At 38.3% G+C, this 18,128-nt stretch overlaps 1 protein-coding gene and 1 long non-coding RNA gene across 3 annotated transcripts; both read left to right on the top strand.

Moving 5' to 3' along the window:
* Positions 1-2,467: 2,467 nt before the first annotated feature.
* Positions 2,468-4,073, top strand: LOC127649826 (uncharacterized). Its single transcript, XR_007971319.1, has 3 exons — positions 2,468-2,622; positions 2,766-2,998; positions 3,240-4,073. It is a non-coding gene; the product is annotated as an uncharacterized LOC127649826 (long non-coding RNA).
* A 3,314-nt stretch (positions 4,074-7,387) lies between these two features.
* On the top strand, positions 7,388-17,440 carry LOC127648922 (eukaryotic translation initiation factor 4E type 2). 2 transcript variants are annotated; one of them, XM_052133755.1, is made up of 9 exons: positions 7,388-7,480; positions 11,212-11,323; positions 13,664-13,798; positions 13,975-14,079; positions 15,227-15,379; positions 15,549-15,685; positions 16,019-16,081; positions 16,165-16,239; positions 16,394-17,440. In XM_052133755.1, the coding sequence occupies exons 1-7, from the start codon at positions 7,461-7,463 to the stop codon at positions 16,029-16,031; spliced, it is 675 nt and encodes a 224-aa protein (XP_051989715.1). In that variant the 5' UTR covers positions 7,388-7,460; the 3' UTR covers positions 16,032-16,081; positions 16,165-16,239; positions 16,394-17,440. The 2 variants fall into 2 exon arrangements, with proteins under 2 accessions (XP_051989715.1, XP_051989714.1); XM_052133754.1 differs by lacking the exon at positions 16,019-16,081.
* The last annotated feature ends 688 nt before the right edge of the window (positions 17,441-18,128 follow it).

Raw genomic sequence — 18,128 nt, 5'->3', positions numbered from 1 at the left:
TGGTCCTCACAATGCAAGAGAATGGGTTTCAAAAAGGTCTAAAAAGCATATAAAGGCAGCGTAAAAGTAATCCATAAGTCTCCAGTGTTTCAATCCATATCTTCAGAATCAATATGACAATTGTGGGTGTGAAACAGATCAATATTTAAGTCATTTTTTATTTTTAAATTGTATTTTTTTATGATTAATCTCCACTTTCACTTTCTTCTTCTTTTGTTTTTGGAGATTTGCATTCTTCATGCATATCGCCACCTACTGGGTAGAAAGGTGAATTTATAGGGAACATGTTGGTACCCATTCACTTGCATTGTAAGGACCTATACAGAGCTGAGATATTCTTTTACAAATCTTTGTTTGTTTTCAGTAGAAGAAAGAAAGTCATACACATCTTGGATGGCATGAGTGTGTGTAAATGATTAGATAATTTTGGGTGAACTATCCCTTTAAAGCTTGACACAGCAAGGAATCTGATGAGTTTGTTGAGGCTAAAGTGGAGGCTGCATCAGCTAAGAAGGAATTAGCTTCATCATTCAGAATTCTGTAAATGTGAGTTAAAAACATTAGAAAATGTTTAAAGTGATCCCAACAGGAGACTAGACAGAATTCAGTTAATGTGACTTAAAAATGTATATGTAAGTTAAAAATGTGCTTTTTGTTTCAGTGTTTTGTTTATAATTATTATTCTCATAAGAGCAGTTACTCTGAAACATGGAAGACATGTAGGGACTTAGATAATAAAGTTATTGTGTCTGTAATTACATATCAGTGATTTGAAACAAGGTTGCGTGTTTATGTGTTTGTCATCGGGTGTTTCCACATGAACAGCCTTTGTGGGAGGACAACGGTTACCATGGAAATTTCCTGTTCTGGTTCTGGCGGAACGGGCACTGGATAGAGTTACGAGTGGATGACCGTCTGCACTGTTTCAATGACACTCTCTGCTTCTCATGGTGCCAGAGCCCGAGGGCATTCTGGGTGGCTCTGTTGAAGTGTCTACTTAACCTCTGCACCCCTCCCCCTTCTCTGAGTATAAAGTAGAATTGTGATGTCAGAAGCTGTTAACCATCCTTCACGCTAGGTTACATGGTTCATATGAGCGTTTGTGGGTGGGGCAAGTATGTGAGGCAGTGGTGGACTTGAGTGGAGCCATAGCTCAGCTCCAAAGCAATGGCCAGACTATAGAAACACCATGAATTTATCACATCTCTCACTGGAGCTGAAGTAGCGATGTGCTATCAGCTGCTGTATCCACAGCACCCCCACAGGTGAGAAAGAGAAAAACAACGGTAGTTTGTCACTGCTTGACACAGACAGACCTTTGGTAGTGAGTAAATACTGCATCTTCTAAACAAAGTGCAGAAATGATTACCAAATAAAAAAGTACAATAGTTCCTTGAATTTGTGGTTAGAAACATTCTAACTAGCAGAATTACAGAGGAAGTATTTAGCGATAAGTGTTTCCTACTTCCTTATGGATTTCACATAGCTGGATAGAGCTGTTGTTGTTTTTTTGGGTTATGTTCACTGTATGTATTTATTTGTATTTATTTAAAAGAACTGTCCTCATTTTTGCCCAGCTCAGTCACAATACAGCTGTTCATTTCAGCGGCTACAATTCAGTGCACCACTGATGTTATGGTAGTACATATTTTTTATTATTTATGTTTCTGACGATATAGAAGTAGTAGCTGAACTGCTATTCATGATTCACTGTAGGTAACTGATTTGATTCCAGTAATGGGTTAGTAAGACAATCTGTTTGTTTGATCAACATCAGATGGGGGTGGGGGGGTATTCAGAAAACTGTATAGAAAACAATGCCATCACAGATGTGTAAGACTTTCTTCTGCTGAACACAAACACAGTTTTTTAGATGAATATCTTAGCTATGTAGGTCCATACAATGCAAGTGAATGGTGACCAGAACTCCAAACCCTCCAAAAAGGAGATAAATTCAGCATATAAGTAATCCAACTGGATCGCTTCAGTAGACATTGATTAAACTACTGGAGTCTTATGGTTTAATCTTATCCTGAAATTATCTCCTTTTTGGTGCTTTTGAAATTCTGGTCACCATTCACTTTCATTGTATGGGCCTACACAGCTGAAATATTCTTACAAAAAATGTTGTTTGTGTTAAGCAGAAAAAAGAAATTTAAACACATCTGAGATGGCATGAGGATGAGTAAATGATGGAAGAATTTTCATTTTTGGGTGAACAACACTTTAAGTGCCTTGTTTTCCAACATACAGTATCTTTACCATAACAAATTAGAGTATGAATTAAACTCTCATACCTTTAACCATCTAAAGTCAGTCTGTTGTCATAATTATGAATACAGTATCCGTGCATGCTGATTTAAACACATTTAACACTATATCTGGTTCGTCTTTCTAAGTTGCACCTATTCTACTTGTGTTTTTGCAGAGTTATGTACTGTATTTTTCTCTCTATACAGTGGATCATGGTGGACTTCTCTGGAGCCCTCCGGTGCTCAGTCAGTCCTGAGCGGCTTGGCAGAGGGGGAATTCTGGATGAGTCAGAATTCCAGCAGGAATTTGATCAGGTCACAGTGGATTATCCAGTCAGTGATGCAGGACACCTCCAGAGCATCTACACCGGTACACTTCATTAGATCATATTTTATTATGAGACACTTAATGTCTCGTAAAATTAATATCTACTAATAATTTAATGCAAGGTTGATAATAAAGGAATTTATTTATTGAATATTTATGTTATTGTATAATTTCCCTTCATGTAGGGCATTTTCTAACCCATGGCCACCAGATTGGAGACTGCTGGGTTAAAGGTCACTCAGCAGGCGGTTGCCGTAACAACAGCACTTTTAGCATCAACTCTTAAGTGCTGGTTGAAAGTGTGTGAGTAGGGGGAAGTTTTTATTTCATTGCTGCAAGTCACATTCCTTGGTCACCAGCAGAGGTCAGCGTTCAGCCGCGCTCAAACTTCCAGGCCATTACACTACATGTGTGGAAGGTTAGAGAATCACAAAACTAATCTTACAGTGATCAAAAAAATAATAATAATTTTGGTAATGGTAATTAACATTATGCTACAAATGCTGTTGATAGAGCTTAACTTGTTTTTAACTCAGAACATTACATTGTGTTTGTACATGTATGAATGATGAATGTGTTTAGGCATTTATCACTAATGTGTGTGGGTGTGTGAGAACATGTTTGTTTAAAGCTCTTAACACACTTTTTGTTTGTTATAGGTGGAGACGAAACACTTCAACCTGATGCAGACATTGAACAAACAACTACTTGTATCACACACACATGCATATGAGCCTCAAGTGGTTGTAAACACTCATGTGAGTCCTGGGTTTTACCTGCTTGTGCCCAGTACCTTGTTGCAGGGAGCTGAATGCTGATTTCTTTTGAGAGCTGCTGGATGACAATCAGTCAGGCTTCAAAAGTGGACACTCCACCAAAACTGCCCTGCTGTCTGTCACTGCGTCGCTGAGACAGGCAAAAGCTGAATCCAGATCATCCGTCCTGATTCTGCTGGACCTTTCTACAGCCTTTGACACAGTCAGCCATCAGCCATCCTGCCCCTGGTGGACAGAACTGCCCGCTGCATTCTCGGGATCTCCCCCAGAAGGGGTCTCCCCCCGCCCCTGGCAGTGGCCCTGACTGCTCCAGGTGGTCGGCTAGGACAGCCTTCTCCCCTCACGGTAGTGGCAAGAACTCCACTACGGTGTATCCTTCCTCCTTCCCGGGTTTCGGAAAGCTATTAATGGAAAGGAGGAGGCGAGAACCAGCTTGACAATATAAATAGTTTAATGAAAAACGAAACAAAAAGACAAATACACAAAGGTGTCGGACAGCTGCCAGTAAACGCTCTCTCTCTCTCTCTCTGTTGCACAAACGTCTGCAGTCGGCCTTGATCCCTCTCGGGGGCTTAATTAGCCTGATAAGGGACCGGGTGTGTAGAATCACAATCCGGCCCCGCCCTCCGACCTGTCACACCCTCCTTAAACTCAAACGAGAAACTCTCTGTTGTTCTTGTATTATTGTTGTGCATCTGGGTTTTCCACTTCTCTCTCTCGCTCTCTCTGTCCTAGATCCAGTTTGCTGTTCTCATACAAGTAAATAGTAAATGCAAAACCTTTTATCATTTAAAATGACAATAAACTGAGTTTTTAGAGAAATGTGTATATTTTTTATTTATCTTTTTTTTTCAAACCAAAATTTGACTTGGAAGTGTAAAGTGAATTGCAGGAATTGCAAGTGTACTTAATACTTCAGCAACTGAAATAAAGACACCATTGCAATGTTCAAACATTATTAAATAGCACAACCGTTTTCAACTGTTGTAATAATAAGAAAGGTTTGAGTAGCACATTAGAATGATTTATCAATGATTATGTGACACTATTTTCTGAGTAGGCTGGCATAATAACTGCTGAAAATGGGACTTTGCCATTATAGGCAAAACATTTAGAAATAAATGTAAAAAAAATTTAAAACAGCTTATTCATTATAATTAAAAAAAATTTTTTTATCAATGTTATTCATACTTTTGTTCACAAAACATTAATTTATTTCAAGAAGAAAAATGTCTTTGTGATCCCAAACTTTTGAATGGTAGTGCATGCGATTGTATGTATAATGGCAACGACTTTGAATGTGGCTCATCCTTTTAAAATATTACTTGTAATGTGAATGTTTTTTGCACTCATATTTTGTAAATAATCTTATCTTTTGATTTGCGTCCATCAAGGTCTAGATAAAAAGATAAAATAATAGAATGAGATGAAGAACCTTTTGTTTTAGAAAGTACTTAATTTACTAGAGAGAGTAAAAAATAGGATGCAGAGGGTGAGGAAAGAAAGATTGGGGTAATATTGGCCCAGAGAAGGATAGAAAGACAAGGACTGAATGAATGGGATGGGACGCGGCTCTAGTGAAGCTCTAGCACTCTCTGAAGTATGCCGCAGAGTTGGCATCCATCACCCAGTCGCTGCCCCGTCGGCGTCTTTGAGTGCTAATAGCCTGTGTGTGACAGTCTGTTGGCCCGTTAGCGCCACACTAGTGACGAACTTGCAGCGTCACTGCCCATCCTGTCCTGACCAGCACATGGTGCCACCACACAATGACTCACTGTGTGAAACAACACACAGAAACCTCCCTGTGTTCCAGTCTGTTGTATACAGTAGGTACCAAACATTAATTAAATTAATTTGAATTAAAAATATTAGAATGCTACTTTATAGTATAAGCTTTACAACCCTGTACAATGACAACTATAGTTTCTGCCGAAATTCCAAAATTATTATTAAAAGTTACAGTTATTGTAACTTTAGTAAAACTGCAGTAATTTGGTTAGTAACACAGCGACAAAGAATCTGAACTCTTTTCACACTATTTGAAGAAGATATGTTATTTTTTATGCCTTTGGGTAATTGAAATGCCATATTTACAACAGTGTCCTGCCATGTGTATTTTAAAACATGCTTCTTATTCTTGCATAATTATTATACACCGATCAGCCACAACATTAAAACCACCTGCCTAATATTGTGTAGGTCCCCCTCGTGCTGCCAAAACAACATTAACCCGCATCTCAGAATAGCATTCCAATATGATATTCTTCCACCACAATTGTACAGAGCAGTTATCTGAGTTACCGTAGACTTTGTCAGCTTAAACCAGTCTGGCCATTCTCTGTTGACCTCTCTCACATCCACAAGGCATTTCCATCTGCAGAACTGCCATTCACTGGATGTTTTTTGTTTTTGGCACCATTCTGAGTCAATTCTAGAGACTGTTGTGTGTGAAAATCCCCGGAGACCAGCAGTTACAGAAATATTCAAACCAGCCTCTCTGGCGCCAACAAACATCCATGTGATTATCTAATCAGCTAATCCTGTGGCAGCAGTGCATAAAATCAATCAGATATGGGTAGAAGCTCCAGTTAATGTTCACATCAACCATCAGAATGGGGAAAAATGTGATCTCAATGATTTGGACAATGGCATGATTGTTGGTGCCAGATGGGCTGGTTTGAGTATTTCTGTAACTGCTGATCTCCTGGGATTTTCACACAAAACAGTCTCTAGAGTTTACTCAAATTGGTGCCAAAAACAAAAAACATCTAGTGAGTGGCAGTTCTGCGGACGAATACGCCTTGATGAGAGAGGACAAAGGAGAATGGCCAGACTGGTTCGAGCTGACAGACAGAAAGGCTGCGGTAACTCAGATAACCACTCTGTTTAATAAGTAGTGAGAACAATATCATCTCAGAATTCACATGTCAAACATTGAGGCAGATGGGCTACAACCTGGGGTGGGCTGGGAAGAGAAATCGACTCAAGAGTTTATATAGAAACTGGCCCAAAAGTTGCTGAACAGGGGAGGGCTGGTTCTCCCGCTGAGCAGTCCGTCCCTGATTGGCCCCAAAGTGCGTCGGCCCACCGGGAAAATGCCCTGTATGACAGATTGCATGTAGCCCTGGCTACAACAGCATGAAGACCACATCAAACACTTTATTAATACCATAATATTCTTAATAAAGTGCTCAGTGAATGTAAATATATGTATTTTTTTTACTTGTAGACTGATAAAAGGCAGATAGACACAAGAGATGCAAATATGCCAAAGAGTACAAGAGTGCCTATGTGAATATAGGCAGAGGATCAGGGATGACCCATAAGATTTCAACAATACTTACAAAAAGAAAGAGGTAACATTTAAAAAATTAAAAGACTTTACTAACAGGGAGAAGAGATGGAGTGCAAGTCAAAAATAACATAGGGCACGGAAGAAAGCACAGAAAGAGCTAGAGACCTTCATGTACATCAAGTGAAGGTGAACGTACACCAAACCACAACATACCTGATACCTGAACATGCCTGAATAAGGTCACTACCAAAACATCATGGTCACAACAGAAGCACAAATTTTAAATAATAATATACCATGATTTATATATATATATATATATATATATATATATATATATATATATATATATATATATATATATATATATATATATATTATATTTTTTTTTTTTTTTTTTTTTATGGTGACCAGGATGGGACATGTTTCATATTATTATTATTATTATTATTTAAATATCAACATATCCAACCCTGCATTTGCAGCACTTCTGTAGAATTGCCCATAGAGTGCAAGCCATTGAAGAGATGTCTTCTTTTTTATTCTCGTCAAAAATAAAATGGCGCTACTCTGAATAAAGTCTTTTTTTGCAAATAAAACATTAACGTTTGTCATATGTTTTGTAACTGTGTTGTTCCGTTGAAGTAAATGTCGCTTATCGGCTAACAAATATTCAGTGAACGACGTGCGCGGCGCCAGCTGGTGTGTTATGCGCGCGATTGCCCTCACTCGTGCGCGCCGCCGTTGCTGCGGAATTGACGGGGCTGCCGTCGGAGCGAGAGCACACACAGAGACCCACGTAGAAGATAATGAACAACAAATTTGACGCGTGAGTAATCAAAACGACGCTCCACTTTAGCTGGGGGTTACTAATACGTGTGTACTAAATCATGCATTTCAAGTATCCTATTAACGCGGAGAGCGCGAGAGAAAAGAGAGAGAGGGAAAAAGGTGTGTCTACTAGCTGTGGTATGAGCTGTGAGGTCAATGTGTTTTAGTTGCACGATAGGACTCCCACGTAGTTGTGGCCAGATTAATTGGATTTGAATGCACGCGTTTAATTCATCTTGAAAATAACCCATCAGAAGCGCCAGATCTGCAAGCGTAGGGCCTCCAGGCCGAGGACGAATCACCGGGTTGAGCGTGTGTGTGAGCAGCGGGGGCAGGTGCTCTGCGACCCGGGTAGAAACTCTTGCTGCTCTTTTGCCTGCTGGAATGACATGTGACACTTTGACTGATTATAAACATGCGTGGGTTTGTGCTTAAGCGCAACACGTCTGTATTTGGCATTATAATATACAAGTGGATTACAAATTATTATGTTACTTCTGCGTCATTCCTTACGTTTGCAAACTTCACATGCACATCAACTGACCATAATAAGCACAGGGTCACATAAGGTTTGTACAATCGCATTCCTTAAACTCAGACTAGGCCTCTCTCAAATTTGTAATCAAGTTTGTCACATACGACTGTACAATAAATGACAGCTCAATGAAAAAATAAATAGATAAGGAAAAAACAGAGTACGGTCAAAAAAAAAACACATTTGTCCCTGGAACTACTTTCTCACGCCACGGATCAGAATCTGCTGTTGCTGGTTCAAAACAAATGATGTGTCCAATCTTATTAAAAACACCACTTTAGAACTGCTAGTATCATGGCTTGGGCTGCTTCTAACATGTTATTGGAGAAACATGGATGTGTGAGAGAGTGTGTGTGTGTGTGAGAAAAGAGAGAGAGATGACCAGCCCAATCTCCAGGAACTGAACCCCATTGAAAACCTCTGGAATGTGATCAAGAAGAAGATGATGGATCACCTCAAGCCATCAAACAAAGCCAAGCTGCTTGAATGTTTGCACCAGGAGTGACATAAAGTCACCCAACAGCAGTGTGAAAGACTGGTAGAGAGCATGCCAAGATGCTTGAAAGCTGTGATTAAAAATCGTTGTTATTCAACCAAATATTGATTTCTGAACTCCAAGTTAAAACAATAGTGTTGGGTTGTTTAAAAATAAAAATACAAATAAACTTGTTTTCTTTGCATTATTAGAGGTCTTTTTTGATATTTTGACCAGTTGTCATTTTCTGCAAATAAATGCTCTAAATGACAATATTTTTATTTGGAATTTGGGTGAAATGTTGGCAGTACTTTATAGAATAAAACAAAAATTTTAATTTGACTAAAATCCAGAGAAACTGATAATTTTGCAGTGGTCTTATAAATTTTTCCAGAGCTGTATACACACACACACACACACACACACACACACACACACATATATATACACTCACCTAAAGGATTATTAGGAACACCATACTAATACTGTGTTTGACCCCCTTTCGCCTTCAGAACTGCCTTAATTCTACATGGCATTGATTCAACAAGGTGCTGAAAGCATTCTTTAGAAATGTTGGCCCATATTGATAGGATAGCATCTTGCAGTTGATGGAGATTTGTGGGATGCACATCCAGGGCACGAAGCTCCTGCTCCACCACATCCCAAAGCTCTATTGGGTTGAGATCTGGTGACTGTGGTGGCCATTTTAGTACAGTGAACTCATTGTCATGTTCAAGAAACCAATTTGAAATGATTCAAGCTTTGTGACATGGTGCATTATCCTGCTGGAAGTAGCCATCAGAGGATGGGTACATGGTGGCCATAAAGGGATGGACATGGTCAGAAACAATGCTCAGGTAGGCCATGGCATTTAAACGATGCCCAATTGGCACTAAGGGGCCTAAAGTGTGCCAAGAAAACATCCCCCACACCATTACACCACCACCACCAGCCTGCACAGTGGTAACAAGGCATGATGCATCCATGTTCTCATTCTGTTTACGCCAAATTCTGACTCTACCATCTGAATGTCTCAACAGAAATCGAGACTCATCAGTCCAGTCTTCAACTGTCCAATTTTGGTGAGCTCTTGCAAATTGTAGCCTCTTTTTCCTATTTGTAGTGGAGATGAGTGGTACATGGTGGGGTCTTCTGCTGTTGTAGCCCATCCGCCTCAAGGTTGTGCGTGTTGTGGCTTCACAAATGCTTTGCTGCATACCTCGGTTGTAACGAGTGGTTATTTCAGGCAAAGTTGCTATTCTATCAGCTTGAATCAGTCGGCCCATTCTCCTCTGACCTCTAGCATCAACAAGGCATTTTCGCCCACAGGAATGCCGCATACTGGATGTTTTTCCCTTTTCACACCATTCTTTGTAAACCCTAGAAATGGTTGTGCGTGAAAATCCCAGTAACTGAGCAGATTGTGAAATACTCAGACCGGCCCGTCTGGCACCAACAACCATGCCACACTCAAAATAGCTTAAATCACCTTTCTTTCCCATTCTGACATTCAGTTTGGAGTTCAGGAGATTTTCTTGACCAGGACCACACCCCTAAATGCATTGAAGCAACTGCCATGTGATTGGTTGATTAGATAATTGCATTAATGAGAAATTGAACAGGTGTTCCTAATAATCCTTTAGGTGAGTGTATATATACACACATACACACACGTACACCAATCAGCCACAACATTAAAACAACCTGCCTAATATTGTGTAGGTCCCCCTCTTGCCGCCAAAGCAACGCCAACCCGCATCTCAGAATAACATTGTGAGATGATATTCTTCTCAACACAATTGTAAAGAGCGGTTATCTGAGTTATCGTAGACTTTGTCAGTTCAAAACAGTCTGGCTGATCTCTGTTGGCCTCTCTCATCAACACATTTCCGTCCACAGAACTGCTGCTCACTGGATGTTTTTTGTTTTTGGCACCATTCTGACTAAATTCTAGAGACTGTTGTATGTGAAAATCCCAAGAGATCAGCAGTTACAGAAATACTCAAACCAGCCCATCTGGTACCAACAATCATGCCACGGTCAAAATCACTGAGATCACATTTGTTTCTCTATTCTGATGGTTGATGTGAACATTGACTGAAGCTCTTGACTCATATCTGCATGATTTTATGCAGGGCACTGCTGCTACATGATTGGCTGATTAGGTAATCGCATGGATGATTGTTGGTGCCAGACGGGCTTGTTTGAATATTTCTGTAACTGCTGATTTCCTGTTGATTCAATCAATTCATTCAATTGTTTTCAATAAATATGCCTGTTAAATATTCGCTAACATTGATTCAGTGAATGTGTGTCATATCCTATATTTAATGTACAATGACAAGGGGACCTATACAATTTTAGGCAGGTGGTTTTAATTATGTGGCTGGTCTGTGTGTGTGCGTGTGTGTGTGTGTACACGTGTACGTGTGTGTGTATATATATGTGTGTGTGTGCAGAAAAAATTTAACCCAATGACAAACAAGACTTTTTGGACAAAGTGCTTTGTAAACCCTGTACCTACCATTGTATTTAAGTATGGTAATTATTACCATCGCTGTACCCAGGTACTTCCACTGTACTTTGTTGATTGTTTTTATCGGAGTTATGTTTGGAATACAATTTTTTTTTCTTTTGGAAGACATTGTATGTGTACTTCTGTGGTGAATATTTAGGTAATGTGGCTTTGTCGAATTGAGAATTCTGTTTCCCTTTAAAGCCTGAAAGATGATGACAGCGGAGACTACAACCAGGACAACAGCTCACCGAAAGATGGGGAGAAGGAAAGAAATGACGAAGATGACAAGGATTCAAACACTACCAAGAGAAAGGTGTGTTATAGATGGATAGATTTTTAATTCATACTTCAGTTCCATTTGACAACAACACAGCTTTCAGGTGAAACCCATTCAGAAATCTGTAAACTATATTACATATAAAAGTAGACCTATATTAAAATAAAATATAATGTCACATACTTCCACATTTATGCTACAACATTTTTTTTTAAAACTATTATAAAGATGGTTGTTTTCATATACAGTATTCAGAAATGTACACACACCTTAGCCAAATACATTTAAATTCAGTTTTTCACAATTCGTGGCATTTAGTCATTGAAAACATTCCCTCTCTTAGGTCAATAAGGATCCCTATTTTAAGAATGTGAAATGTCAGAATACTAGTAGAGAGAATAATTTCTTTCAGCTTTTATTTCTTTCATCACATTCCCAGTGGGTCAGAAGTTTACATACATTTAGTATTTGGTAGCATTGCCTTTAAATTGTTTAACTTGGGTCAATCGTTTTGGGTAGCCTTCCACAAGCTTCTCACAATAATTTGCTGGAATTCTTTCCCATTCCTCCAGACAGAACTGTTGTAACTGAGTCGGGTTTGCAGGCCACCTTGCTCACATGCTTTTTCAGTTCTGCCCACAAATTTTCAATCGGATTGAGGTCAGTGCTTTGTGATGGTCACTCCAATACCTTGACTTTGTTGTCCTTAAGCCATTTTGCCACAACTTTGGAGGTTGCTTGGGGTCATTGTCCATTTGGAAGACCCATTTATGACCGAGCTTTAACTTCCTGGCTTCTTGAAAGTTGCTTCAATATTTCCGCATAATTTCCCTTCCTCATGATGCCATCTATTTTGTGAAGTGCACCAGTCCCTCCTGCAGCAAAGCACCCCCACAACATAATACTACCACCCCCATGGTTCATGGTTGGGATGGTGTTCTTTGGCTTGCAAGCCTCACCCTTTTTCCTCCAAACCTAATGATGGTCATTATGGCCAAACAGTTCAATTCTTTTTCATCAGACCAGAGGACATTTCTCCAAAAAGTAAGATCTTTGTCCCCATGTTCCCTTGCAAACTATAGTCTGGCTTTTTTATTGCAGTTTTGGAGCAGTGGCTTCTTCCTTGCTGAACAGCCTTTCAGATTATTTTGATATTGGACTCGTTTTACTGTGGATATAGATACTTGCCTACCTGTTTCCTCTAGCATCTTCACAAGGTCCTTTGCTGTTGTTCTGGGATTGATTTGCACTTTCCGCATCAAACTTTGTTCACCTCTAGGAGACTAGTAGAATGTGTCTCCTTCCTGAGCGGTATGATGGCTACATGGTCCAATGGTGTTAATACTAGCATACTATTGTTTGTACAGATAAACGTTGTACATTCAGGCATTTGGAAATTGCTCCCAAGGATGAACCAGACTTGTGGAGGTCCACAGTTTTTTTTTTTTTTTATGAGGTCTTGGCTGATTACTTTTGATTTTCTCACGATGTCAAGCAATGAGACACAGTTTGAAGGTAGGCCTTAAAATACATCCACAGGTACACCTCCAATTGACTCCAATTAGCCTATCAGAAGCTAATTGCCTGAAGGCTTGACATAATTTTCTGGAATTTCCCAAACAGCTTAAAGGCACAGTTCATTTAGTGTATGTAAACTTCTGACCAACTGAAATTGTGATATAGTCAACAAGTTAAACAATATGTCTGTAAACAATTGTTGAAAAAAATTACTTGTGTCATGCACAAAGTAGATGTCCTAAACGACTTGCCAAAACTATAGTTTTCAAATATTAAATCTGTGGAGTGGTTAAAAAATGAGTTTTAATTACTTTAACCTAAGTGTATGTAAACTTCGGACTTCAACTGTATTTAACATATTTTTCTATCATAGTTTAATTTAAATATGTTATATAACTTATATGTCCAAATATATAAACTGTATTTTTATTTATTTGTTCATTGCCGTTTTCAGATTTCTGTATGGGGAAGGCATATGGAATAACTTTTTATCTTACACTTTTAATAAGCATACATTACTTCGATTTTTTGTATGTTCATATTAACATAATATATTAAATCAAGTAATACTACTCTATAATAATTGCATGATATTGTTGCAATTATGTGTAGTAGATTGTTTTCCTCACCCAAATTGCCACCCAAAGGCACGGTTTCATTGCTTCCTCTTAAAAAAAAACCCATAGATGGATGGATAGATAAAAATGGATACATGGACGTAAATTATTAATTTTAGGAATAAATCAGATGGATCCATATCATGTGTGATACACTTTGTTGTTCTAGTTAGAATCTTTGTGTGTGTGTGTGTGTGTGTGTGTGTGTGTGTGTGTGTGTGTGTGTGTGTGTGTGCTGCAGCCAGTGGTCCCAGGGGCCGGTGAACACCCTCTTCAGTACAACTACACATACTGGTATTCTCGTCGCACACCAGGACGACCAGCCAGCACACAGAGCTATGAACAGAACATCAAACAGATCGGCAGCTTTGCTTCGGTACCTACTGACATATTTATGCACACAAACACACATTGTTGCTGATATATTTATTTAGAAATATGAACCACAAATTAAAATGCATGCACAGTGGGAACTGAAGTTAGATTGCCTTGCTGCAGGTCATATGATCACTTGATTGACCGCTCAACAGCTGTCTTTTAATTGTACTGTAGGTGGAGCAGTTCTGGCGTTTTTATAGTCACATGATCAGACCGGGTGATCTGACTGGCCACAGTGATTTCCACTTGTTTAAGGAAGGAATCAAACCCATGTGGGAGGTGAGTGCTGCATGATGTAATGCTGCTTAAAAATATATTTTATTTTAATTGCATTAATTTAATCAAATATTATTAAAATAGCTGAGGTCATATTTATTGTTGTCAGATTATGTTATGGAAGCCCTCAACCGCAAGGTGAAAAGGTTTTTTAAAGGTGGGCCTTTCAGCCTATGTCCTAAATAAAAAAACATTTTCCTCAGGCAAAAAAATATTTTTTTTCTCTGAATGTTTTTTTCTCTCAGAAAAGAAAAACATTTAAGATAGAAAAACAAAAACATAGGAATGAACCCCGCACACTGCTGTTGCTTGCAATCTGCGTATACATTTGTTAATGTAAAAATTTGGTATTACTAAATTGCAATCACTGTGCGAGATTCATTCCTTTCGTTATTCTCTTATGACATTTTTCCTATGCACCTGCTCACAGGATTTATCAGGTGTTGCAGTGGTTCTTCATTTAGGGGGTGGGGTGACAATTTCAGGGAAAAAAATGTAATTGCCTGAGGGATTTTTTTTTGCATGCCCTCGCAGTAAGTTTTGTTCCCTCACAATAAGTTTTTCATTCCCTCGCAATATATGTATCATGGTTTTACTATAGTAACCATATTTTAACCTTGATATTCATTGTAAAACCATAGTATTAATGCAGTTAAATGAAAGCTATGGTAAAAAAACATCTTAATTTTGTTAACATCATGTACATTTTTATACTTAGTAAACATAGTAAAACCATAATAACTACAAAATTAGGTTTTTTATTACCATAGATTACATTTTCTGTATTATCATGGTTTCACTATGAATATCATGGTTAAAATACAGTTACTGTAGTAAAACCATGGTAAATTTATTGCAAGTGAATGTAAACTATTGCAATAGAACCCAAAACGTATTGCTGGGGCTGGCAAAACTATTCCAGAATAAAAAATCCAGCCCTGTCCTCTAAGAGGACACCTATAACCCCTAAAAAATATATAAGCTGTTTTGCAATTATTTCTGCTGGAAACAAAACGAAATCTTTTTATTAAATAATTGTTTATTCCTTTTTTTATCTTAATAAAAAAACCAGTATATATCATCCTATTACAGAGCTCCACTCTCCATTTCATTGCTTGTTTAATCAGTTCTCTCACTCTTTCTTTTCTAGGATGATGCTAATAAGAGTGGGGGTAAGTGGATCATTCGGCTTCGTAAAGGCCTGGCATCACGCTGCTGGGAGAATCTGATCTTAGCGATGCTCGGGGAGCAGTTCATGGTAGGCGAGGAGATCTGTGGGGCTGTCGTGTCTGTTCGTTTCCAGGTACTGTAATGCAATGACTTTAGTTGTTCATAAAATGGCATTGTTTTCATATTATTTTTGGACATTTTTAGAGAAGTTTTTAGAAATTGTTATCTAAAAATTAGATTTATTTAGCTGAGATGTGCCAATTATATTTTTCTGTATAAAACATTTTTGCTTTTGTTTGAAGGAGGATATAATTTCTATCTGGAATAAGACAGCCAGTGACCAGGCCACCACAGCGCGCATTAGAGACACTTTACGCAGAGTTCTCAATCTGCCTCCAAATACCATAATGGAGTATAAAACACACACCGACAGCATCAAGTGAGTTGCAGAACACATATCAAGTTTGTTAGGTGTCAAATGATAAAACATTAAATATGTTGTTGAAAATGTGAGTTTTTGGACACTTTCTGGTTGTCAGAATTTGTTGAACATGTCAAGAGTTAATGATATGAACGGCACATGTTGTTATTCTGCTAGGACACCTGTGTGAACTTTGTAAGCATTGGGACTATTTGGTTAGAAGTTTAATCAAATAGAGTTAGTCCTGAGAAAAGATATAGCATCATTTGTTTATAGATAACATAGAGTTTAATTTTTTTTTCTAATGTAATGACATGCAGATATTTTTTAGTGTTTTTTTTTTTTTTTCAGATATACTTACTGAGGCCACCGTATGTAATATTATCATGGCTAAATGGAAACATAACAATGGATGTAAGCCTATTGTTTTTATGGGTAGTATTGTTAGTTTTGAGAGATATATATATATATTGGATATTTTTTGTGTGATCTTTCAGAGCTTGGGAGGATTTCCATGGTCTAGTAAATGCAAGTGGAGGCCGCTAGTCTTTCATCTTGAGAGTGTGTGATGGGTAAAAACTCATAAAACGACACTCACAAACACAATTTAACACTGACACATACAGTAATCACTCTCATTGCTGCAGCTCAGTTCATTCTTAATACTTCATGCCCATATTTCTTTTTATCACTGGCTAACAGTATTACGTTTTCACTCATATATAGATTTTCGGGTTCATTTTCCCAAGGAAGAGGATGCGTCAGAGGAACGATAACTTGATAATTGATTTTCTGTTTAAAAAACAAAACAAAAGGGACATCATGAAAAGGTTCAGCATGAGACATTTTTACTGTGGAAGACTTCTGGATTTGGTTTTTATCATCTGAACCCCACCTGAAATCTTGCAGAAGAGGAAGGTACCAAATCATCATCTTGCAAAAGAATGTTTTCCATTCAGCCAACAGGCTGAGATATCAGAGCGACATGGAGGAAGCCAGTGGGACCACATTGTTCAGCCACTGTGACATGAACTATTGGCTGGGAACTGCCAACAGTTTTCCAGAAATTTTAATGCGTCCTTGTGTAGTACAGTCACATTTACCTGAATTAGCATCTGAATAGCACTGTCTTAAAAAAAAGAAGAAAGGCAGAAAGACAGAATTCATTTAGGTCACATTGATGGGAATATTTTACTATGGTGCAGAATTTTAGCTACAGTGTTAAGAATTGTTTTAACTAGGAACTGTTGTACAAAAAAATATTATATTTCTAAACATATTTGGAGAGATCTATAATGGAAACTTTTTATTTTTCCTGAGTTGAGAGAGTGAAAACACAAAGGACAATGCCTTCCCTGGGGTGGGCATGGTGGGTACCAAGCTGCCTGATTCACTGTGCCTGGCCTACAGGCCTTCGCCTCTGTCAAAACAGATTTTAAAAATCACTCCACATCCTGGCACTCTGCTGGGGAAGGGGTCACTGGAGGTGTCAGAGTGACATCATTGCTCCAGTGTTATATAGAGAAGATCCCAAGCCCTGGTTTAGAATAATTTGAAATCATTAAAACTTTTTGCACAGATATGTAGTGATAACATTGATCTGGAGTTGATGGAGGTTGGGCGGGCTCTAGTTTCAACACCTACTTTATACTGCCTGAAATTCAGTGCTGGTGCTGGACAAAGTTGTATTTGAGGTATACCGGTATATAAAAAGAGAAAAGGAAAGGTGGTTTGTATTTACAATTTATTAGCAATAAATGGTTATTATGCATCTGCTGCTCATTTTCAGCTGTGGTGTGACTGTTTTGTTGGTAGTATAACTTGTTACTTGGGTAGTTGATGCATGATATGCATGGACTTTTTTTTTATCAACGTCAACATTTTTAGGTTAAAATGTATATAAATGTGTAAGGGCAATGCTATGGTCACGCTTTACAAATAAGGTTATATTCAGTAACAAGTAAATGCTTTAGGTATCATTAACTAACAATGAACAATATTGTTTTACAGCATTTAACATTGGTAAATGTTAATTTATGCATTTAAAATTGTTCATTAGTTCATTTTTGTTTACATTTACATTTATGCATTTGGCAGACGCTTGTATCCAAAGCTACTTACAGTGCACTTATTACAGGGACAATCCCCCAGAACAACCTGGAGTTAAGTGCCTTGCTCAAGGACACAATGGTGGTGGCTGTGGGGATCGAACCTACAAACTTCTGCTTACCAGTTCAGTGCTTTAGCCCACTATGCCACCACCACTCCATTTATTAACACCACTGTTTATAATGTATTAACTAACATTAGCATATACAACTTTTAGTGTAAAAATGCACTAGTATACAGAATATTGCAATGAACGTTAACACTTTACAATATGGTTATATTCGTTAACATTGGTTTCTTTGTGTCATCAGTACCATGTCCTGTAGGTGCCTGAGAAGTTTGGGTCTGGTGC

This window comes from Xyrauchen texanus, chromosome 9 (assembly GCF_025860055.1).
Source record: "Xyrauchen texanus isolate HMW12.3.18 chromosome 9, RBS_HiC_50CHRs, whole genome shotgun sequence".
NCBI lineage: Eukaryota > Metazoa > Chordata > Actinopteri > Cypriniformes > Catostomidae > Xyrauchen > Xyrauchen texanus.
This window is presented reverse-complemented; position numbering and strand designations above follow the sequence as displayed.

What these genes read in the sequence shown, in the direction of transcription:
- LOC127648922 (XM_052133754.1), top strand. Translation starts at nt 7,461, where the DNA reads ATGAACAACAAATTTGACGC. An exon ending in CAAACACTACCAAGAGAAAG is followed by an intron (nt 11,324 to 13,663) that starts GTGTGTTATAGA and finishes TGTGTGCTGCAG; the next exon opens with CCAGTGGTCCCAGGGGCCGG. An exon ending in AGATCGGCAGCTTTGCTTCG is followed by an intron (nt 13,799 to 13,974) that starts GTACCTACTGAC and finishes ATTGTACTGTAG; the next exon opens with GTGGAGCAGTTCTGGCGTTT.